General features: G+C 33.3%; 1 protein-coding gene across 1 annotated transcript; it reads left to right on the top strand.

Annotated features, from left to right (window-relative positions):
• Positions 1 to 3,111: 3,111 nt before the first annotated feature.
• On the top strand, positions 3,112 to 8,023 carry LOC110703967. Its single transcript, XM_021881769.1, has 3 exons — positions 3,112 to 3,286; positions 4,535 to 5,407; positions 6,035 to 8,023. Exons 2-3 carry the CDS (start codon positions 4,666 to 4,668, stop codon positions 7,576 to 7,578), a joined length of 2,286 nt encoding a protein of 761 aa, XP_021737461.1. The 5' UTR covers positions 3,112 to 3,286; positions 4,535 to 4,665; the 3' UTR covers positions 7,579 to 8,023.
• The last annotated feature ends 1,054 nt before the right edge of the window (positions 8,024 to 9,077 follow it).

Raw genomic sequence — 9,077 nt, 5'->3', positions numbered from 1 at the left:
GTTAACAAAACTCTTATAATAGTGAATGGACATTATATCACTAAAAATGTTCTTTTACATATATTTTCCCCCATTTAATTTTAAAAGCCTTAAAGTTGTCTCTTGAATTCGCTAAATTGATTTAAAAGGTTATGTTTATTTCATATTTAAAGCCATTTACTATTTTCATTTCCTTTTGTTTTAATTTTTCTATTTAGAATTTATTAGACTATTATATTTCAAGATCGAAGTCAATATCTTTTTACTGACAATCACTAAATCAAAGTAGCTCAACTAAAGTTTTGAACATTGCATAGCTACACAACATCCAACACATTTAATGACTACATGCAAATAATTTTAATAAAATTACGCATTCGATATAAGTTATTAAACAATTTAACTATATATACATTTTGATGGGTTTATATCTTTCATATTAACAAAAATTTACAAATGTTATTATTATATTTTGAAAAAAATATAGACTTTAGAGTTTTGTATAAGATATATAAAGGATAAGTTAATTCCCGTCATATATGCATTGAGTTGCTCGATCAATTTTTTTTGGGTGTTCTATCCGGTTCACCCTTTGGGCTAATCCGGATTCGAGGATCAGTTCTAGGCTGTTAGGTTCCACTCCCCTCTCGATTGTTGTTGCAGGGGATCAAACACGGGTCCTCCCTGCCAATTTAGTGTAGTCTTAATCACGACTACACCAACAGCCAATTGGTGTAGTGGTGATTGAGGCTACACTTGATATGGAGGACCCGTATTATAAAATATTATATTAAATACATATATATACTTTTTTATATTATAAAAAATATTATATTATATACACATACTATTTTACACGAAATATATTAATTTTCATACTATACGTAATTACATAGAATGTAAAGTACATGAAAATAGTATCATACCTACATTCCAATAATATAATTAGAACTTTAACAATGTGACTTATTATATAATGTTTAGGTGTAATAAAAATGACATGTATATATTTTTTTTATTATTATAAAATGTTGATGTGAAAGTCTAAATTATAGTTAAAAGTATTATTATGTATAAAAACAACATAAATTATTGCACATGATTGTTGTATATCTAGTATAGTACATGAGCAATGCACGAATTCATAAGTAATAGCATTGTTAGGGTCTGTTCATATTTACTGAACTGAGCTGAACTAAACTGAACTGAACTGATTGGAGCTGAACTAAACTGAATTGAGGTGAAATTAATATTTTATGAGAGAGGGAAATTAAGAGTTGAACTGAACTGATTGGAGCTGAACTGAACTGAACTGAAATTAAGTAAATGTGAACAGACCCTTAATACGAATATTACAATTTTAAACACGAGTAATAGTTATAATACATTTTATATCTTTCCTTTCCCGTCAAATGTCTAATTCAATTTAACATCTATTCTTCTTGTTTAGATTGGTTTCTTGTTCAATTTTTTTTACGTAAGAAAATTAAAAGGTCATTGTAAAAGGCATTGTATAGAAAATGAAAGGCCAATTAAAATTAAATTTATGTTCAAGATTATATATTTTTTTCCAAGACAACATTTCGGCTCAGCATTCAGTATTTGTCAAGGAGTACAACAAACGATAAAAGTAATTTTTACACTATTTTGTATCTTTATCAAAAACTTTTGTATTCATTCGATAACTTGTATTGAATTTAGGATAACTTTTATAATTGGTGCACAATATTTTATTGTACATCTGTTTTTTTTTTTAAATGTATGTATTGATTTCATAATTGACGTCAAACTAAATTTTATCGATTTTATTTGATTTTCATCAAAAAAAACAATATTAGCCTTTCAAAATACAAAATATTTATTTCCTTAATTATGCACTTTAATCATATTGCTTCAAATTAGTTACAGTATTATTCTTTAACTTGACTATAAATAAAGATTGGAAAGACATTATGGATTATTTGCAGTATTGGAAAATATATATTTTATTATTAAAAATTTAATCATGTTAGAAAATCATATAAATCTTATGCAAGTATAAAAACTTGCTTTTATTATTTAAAGTTGAACAAAAATAACTATGCTTGAATATGTAAACAATAATTATATAGATATATTTTATACATAAGATAAGCCAATGAGAGAGTGACATTTGTCATCCTCACATTGAGGCGCTTGTCTTTTAGTATAATATATAGACTAGTCAATATGTTTTGGTGAAATAATAAAGACATATCTATTGAGAATTTTAGATAGACACTATTTCTTCCCATATATATCACCAAGACAATATTTAGTTTTAATTTGTAAAGAACTTTTAATTATGTGGGTCATAAATCATAATCATCATATGTCTCCTTAGTCCTCCATCTTTTGATAATGAATTTAGTACTTGCTTCACCTAGCCAAACAGCTTTGTGATGTTATGAGAATTGAGGATTATTTGCATTTTTGATGCTCTATTCCTATGTTATGATGGGATTTGACTTTAGTCATGAAAGGTTAAATATATGTATATTAACAAATGCATTTTACATGAGGATGATGGAATTGAAGGACGGTTTGTCCCTCTATCTCCCCCAAGAGGCCAGGAGTGAATTGGATTCGATCCTCACCCTATCCCTCTTGTGATAGGAGAGACACCCTGCGTATCTTATCATGTAAAAAAAAAAAATGCATTTACATATGCTCTAATGTGTGGTTGCTTAATTGAATTACATCTTCATTGGTGAAAAATATTTTCTTGATCTAAAAATTGTTGACAAATGAAGATATAACATATACTACTATAATGTATTGATGTATATTTACTATAGAGTAATTTTTTTTTCCTCTTAGAGAATTATGTAATACTTCTATTTATTAATTTTTGGGTCACCTTTATGTTCCAAAATTAGAGAAAAGGTATTTTATAATTATTTATAAGGCAAGAAAATTGTGATTGAGAAAAATTCTTAGTGATTTTTTTATTTTTTTTATTTTTTTTAATTTTTTTTTTTTTTACATTTTTAGCCAACTTGACATGTGCAATTTATTAACCCGAGTTAAAATTTAACCATGGTTAGGGTTTTAACCCATCTCATAAATAAATAATGTGTTTAGGCTAACAAAATACCTTTAAATATAATGAATATCACGAGTCCAATTTTAATAAAATTATTTTGGATATTCCTGTAAATAATTTCTTTAGGGTTTGTGTATTTTCTCAGAAGTCGTAATTTTACGGTGAAAAAAATTAAGATCTTCATCTACACACTTTGGAGAAAAATGGGTATTTATCATTGATGATCAAAATTCCTAAATATGGGTAAGTTATCGAAAATTTTAATTTTTAATTTTTAATTTGTTACTGTTTCATTTCATCTTAAAATTGTAATTAGGGTTTGATTGATTAGTGAACTTCAATGCTAGTCAAATTTTGCTTACTGTTTCTGCTATAATTGCGTGATTTTAGTATAAACTTTTACTGGGATTTCAATTTTATAGATCTGGCGCTAAAGGGTCTGTTTAAAATTTTGATTTTGTATGGTTTAATTTGAGCTGAATTAGTGTGAGATTTCGTTGTTGCAATTTGTGCTGATAAAAGTTGAAGTTTCTGTTGTTTGTGTTTGCGAATTTTGTATTTGAGGCCATAAATTATGGTTATAGGAAGATGGGTTTGCTTAGTTTGTTGTGTTCTGATCTAGTATTAATGGGTTTGAGGTGTGAGATGAGGAGTTAGTTGCTAGGAAGAATGGTCGAGGGTGAAGCTGTTAACGAGGCGATCCAATGGGGAACTAAATCTCTTTTGGAAGGGAAGATTATAGCTAGGATCATTGTAATCTTATCCATTTTTGTGGTAAATTTGTTTGTGGCCTCAATTGTAGTTTAAAATATAATGTATGGTGAAATTTGCTGTTTTAAGTTGTTTTAGTGTCTTATTGTTCATTTCGTTTTGTGTATTGAGAAATAGATTGCAGAAATCAGTTCGTCATGCCTTTTTCTGATACTTAGTTGGAAGTAATAAATAAATTATTTTTTGATATTAGGTGATTTATCATTTATGCAATGAATAGGGACCTATATGATGGGTCCGAACTGGGAGTTGAATACATGTCAAACTAGCTGATGCAGTGATCTCCCTGAATTTTTCCTGGTAGTTATGTGAAAGTTTGGAAGTAGAAAGTTTTTGATATTCTTGCAGAGTTGCAGTCTTTTGATCTACTCTGTCTTTGCCTGTCTTGGTTGGATGATGTTGGTTAGTATTGCTCTGTTAACTTGTATCGCTTTTTGAGATTAAACCCTTTGGTGAACACTTGCAAATTCATCAACCACACCAGTAACACGGCCCTTTTCTCCCAAATTGCCTTCTGTCTCTCGCTATAGAGGAATGCTGTTTCCATTCTTTCTTTCTTGTTTTTTTGTTTTCTTTTTTCTTTTTATTTTTATTTTTTATTTTTTATTTTTTTATTAATGCTTACAACTATGTGCGTGATTAGTTGATGCGATAGAGAGGTAAGAATGTCTTATCTCATCTAGTTTTCAATTTTTAACTTTGCTATGATCTCTTATACAGGAACTTCTTGGTGATAGAAAACACTTAGTTATTATACACACAATAGCATCAGGAGAAGTCAGTCTTTTGATTTTGTGACTTTATTGTGAGGAAGGATCTAAACTATAAAAGTTGATACGAGGATTGTAGTAATGGAATGTAACAAAGATGAGGCTGCTAAGGCTAAACTAATTGCTGAGAAAAAGTTTGAGGCAAAGGATATAATGGGAGCTAGGAAATTTGCAATGAAGGCTCATAATTTGTTTCCTGGACTGGAGGGCCTTCAACCATTGCTGGCAACTCTAAACATTTACCTCTCTGCTGAGCGAAAAATTAATGGGGAAGTTGATTGGTATGGAGTACTTGGTGTTGAACCATCAAGTGATGATGAAACAGTGAGAAAACAGTATAGGAAACTTGCCCTTACTCTCCACCCTGACAAAAACAAATCAGTTGGTGCAGAGGGAGCATTTAAAATTCTTTCAGAAGCTTGGAGTTTGTTGTCTGACAAAGCCAGGAGAACAGTATATGATCAAAAGAGAAGTGCAAAAAGGGTGTTTGAGAAAGTTGTACCAAAAAAGCCTTCCAAATCAGTTGGTAGTGACAGTCTTCACCGGTCTGCCAACAATGGTAATTTTAATATGAGGAGTCAGAATGCCCCAAATCCCCATTTAAATTCAGTACGTCCACCACAACGTAATACATTTTGGACTATGTGTACCAGTTGCAAAATGCAATTTGAGTATGTTCTTTTCTACCTCAACAAAAAGCTTGAGTGCTACAACTGCAAGGATCCCTTTCTGGCAATAAAAATCCCACCTCCGGAGACAAATTCTAATGCATCACAGGCTGCTCAATTGCCCCAAGACACTTCGAACTACCCTTTTGCCTCAGGTATGAATATGATTCTGCTTGGCTTTAAACTATTTAATGCATAGAGAGACCGAACTATTATGCCAAGAGTTGCGCAAGTGCTCTATCTTTAGTTTTCATTGTAACATTAGTACATTTCCACACTCCACATCTCTCTCTCTCTCTCTCTCTCTCTCTCTCTCTCTCTCTCTATATATATATATATATATATATATATATATATATATATATATATATATATATATTAACTCAACGCCTATATCAAGGATCTTGTCTTGTATGGGCAAAGGGTGCTCAAAATTAAGAAATGCTCAGTTTGCCTATATGTGAAATTGTGTTTTTTTTTTTTTTAGTTGAGTTTCAGGTGTTCTATTTTCTGTATGAAATTTGTATGTTTCTTGCTATCTGTGGTAAATTAAGCAAATGCCTAACTGTAATCACTAGTTCTCTAGTTTTTGTTTCTGTCTTCCTAGCCTTTGGTTAGTTGAGTTTCAGTTCTGTTTTCTGGATGAAATATGTATGATCTTTGCTTTAATCTATGGCAAACCAAGCTGATGGCAACTGTAGTTACTAGTTCTTTAGTTTTTCTTTCTGTCTTTGTCCTAAATTAAGAAAATAAGTAACTTAGCAATTGTGAATATACTTCAGGAAATGCAGGAAGCATGCCAGCAGCAGCTTCCTCAGCTGCACAAGCCATGAATGGTATGCAGATACCACGTGGGAATTCAAAGAGAGTGCATGAAACTTCACAAGTGAGTGCTACCATGGAGGCAGTAATCAAGAGTAAAACCAATGCCTTTAAGGCTAATGCTGGTGAAGCTAATGGAGCCTGTTCTTCAGGGAAGGGTGAAAAGCCTAAAAGAAGAAGACGGTCAAGTGAACAAAAGTTGAATGACAGTGGAACTGCAAAAAATGATGTACTATTAAGGGGAAACGCAGCTTTTAGCTTTGGGAATCCAAATGGATGTCAGAATGGTACCATCCGAACAGAGAAGGTATCTTCCTTTGGTACTAGATTGCCAGATGTCTCAAGAGAGTTGTCACTGCTTGAGACTCGTAATATGTTGATGGAAAAAGCAAAGAACGAAATTCGCAAAAAGCTGAATGAATGGAAGAACATGGATGTCAAACTAAAGGCTTTAATCAAGGAATGTGGTCCAAAAGAAACAAAAGAGAAAGCATCTAGCTCTAAAACTCAGGCTAATCTTGATGTAAATGGAGCAAGAACTGTTGGAAGCAAGTCTGACATATTTGCACGAGAAAAGCATACAGATGTAAACCTCAAGATCTCTTCACCCTCCAATTCTGAAATTGACCCTGAGGCAAATGAGAATGTGCCATTGTCTATGACTGTTCCAGATCCAGATTTCCATGATTTTGACAGCGATCGAACTGAAAAATCTTTTGGTGACAATCAAGTTTGGGCTGCTTATGACAATGAAGATGGTATGCCCCGGTACTATGCCATAATTCATAGTGTGATCTCGAGGAAGCCATTCAAGATGCGCATTAGTTGGCTTAACTCTAAAAGCACCTCTGAATTTGGGGCCTTAAACTGGGTTGGCTGTGGCTTCTACAAAACCAATGGCGATTTTAGAGTAGGTAGGTATGAACTGAACAAAAGTGTTAACTCTTTCTCTCATAGAGTACAGTGGACAAAAGGTGCAAGGGGGGTAATCCGTATATATCCTAGTAAGGGAGATGTCTGGGCTCTGTACCGGAATTGGTCACCTGAGTGGAATGAACATACCCCAGATGAGGTAATACACCAATATGACATGGTAGAAGTCCTTGAGGATTACAACCCAGAAATAGGAGCAACAGTCACTCCACTGGTGAAGGTTACTGGTTTCAAGACTGTGTTCCGCAAATACATGGATCAGGATCATGTCAGGGTGATTCCACGGGAAGAAATGTTCAGATTTTCCCATCAAGTTCCTTCATTCTTGCTTACTGGTCAAGAATCTCCTACTGCCCCCAAGGGTTGCTGGGAGCTTGACCCTGCTGCTACTCCAGTGGAACTACTAGAGGTAACGACAGATGTTACAGAGGAGGTGAGGAAGGAAAATACTGAGAAAATTGCCAGAATTGGTGTAACTGATCCAAAAGAAGAGAGTTGGAGTAACATTGCAACAAGTGAAGCACGGAAGATGGAAGATGGGGTAAGTGTTCAGGTGGGTGCTTCAATTTGATAGACTTTGGATAAAAACAGAAGCATCATGCTGGTTTATCGTAGTTTTCTGAACATAATATTGGTTGAGAAATCTTTTTTGATGAAGATTTGAAGGAAGTTGAGACATTGCTGTGGAAGTTTTTGTGCAGTAGCTAGTCTTCTTTCTTCACTTTTTTGCTCAACGAAATCAATGGCGTGATCATTTTTTTGAGACTGACCCAAAGGGGATCAATTGTGTAGTGTACAGCTTCAGTTACCACAGGCAAACAGGTCTTTTTTCTTATAGGTACAGAAACTCGAAAAGTTCAACCTTCTAATTTAGTTTCAGGGTAGTCCAGAAAGTAAAACTCAAGATACTAATTTTTGGGAGCTGTCCGTGAAAGCAATTCTTTATTTATTTACGCTGCTAATCTTTGCTGTTTCCATTGCAATTACAGACTTTTCTGATTCACATTGCCATTTTATTTTACTCAGTTTCATATTGCAGCTAACAGCATACAATATTACAATTATGTTTCACTTGCTTTCTCTCTTCTATAATACTAAAAGCATAATTCTGAAAGATCAATCTTAATTCAAAGCACAGGTGTAGTTTGGAAATCCAGACATCAGAAGTTGTAATTTGACTAAATAATTTCATATTATCTTTTCAATTGGTTGTAAATGTATCGTCCTCTTTCTCGTTCAATTCTACCAAGACTTTGCTGTAAGTTCAAGTGTGGACTCCTTATGCCTAAGGCATGGACAATTTTTATAGTAGGTGGATGTGTAAGAAGGATGTAACCAATCCGTTGGCATCTGAGTAGAAAGATGTTGCATTTCTAGATATTGCATAGGCATTGCTTGAGCAAAGTTAAGTCCTTCCCTTAAAGCATACATCTTTGCACCCAAAGCATTTGGAGCATTGTATTTACTGGAGTAGCCAAAGTACCGTTCTACCTTTGCATTTCTAAAAACTCCTCCTCCACCACCTTCCTTAGGGGAAATCTAAGCAGCATCTGTGTTAAGCTTAATCCATCCACTCCTTGGTGGGCAAGCTTAATCCATCCACTCCTTGGTGGGCGCCAGCAAGGAGGCTTGACAATTGAAGGGCCTGCACCATCTGAATTCTTTTCCTTGCATCCTCCAATACCATGTAAAACAAAGAAGTTGATTTGATAATCTATAATGAATCTATTGAACACAGAGCTGTAATTATAGACATCATCATTAAAAATAAATTCATTCCTCAGCTTCCAAAGATGTCATAAACCCATGATAAATATAGACTTCCATTTGGAGTTTGAGAGATGTTATATATCAACCAATCATTCCATTCTGAATTCATAAAATTGGAATAATTGAAGGTGGGAGGTGGCTTAATCATTTAGAAAATCATCTTCTAGAGAATCCCAGAGAAAGATGAATGAAAGTTTCATCTTTTGACAAACACCTTGAACACGTGGAATCAAACCTTGGGAGTTTGGAAGCAAGGAGAGAAGCAGATGGTATTATTGAGTGAACATAGTTCCACATAAA

This window comes from Chenopodium quinoa, unplaced genomic scaffold (genome assembly GCF_001683475.1).
Source record: "Chenopodium quinoa cultivar QQ74 unplaced genomic scaffold, ASM168347v1, whole genome shotgun sequence".
Lineage (NCBI taxonomy): Eukaryota > Viridiplantae > Streptophyta > Magnoliopsida > Caryophyllales > Amaranthaceae > Chenopodium > Chenopodium quinoa.
This window is presented reverse-complemented; position numbering and strand designations above follow the sequence as displayed.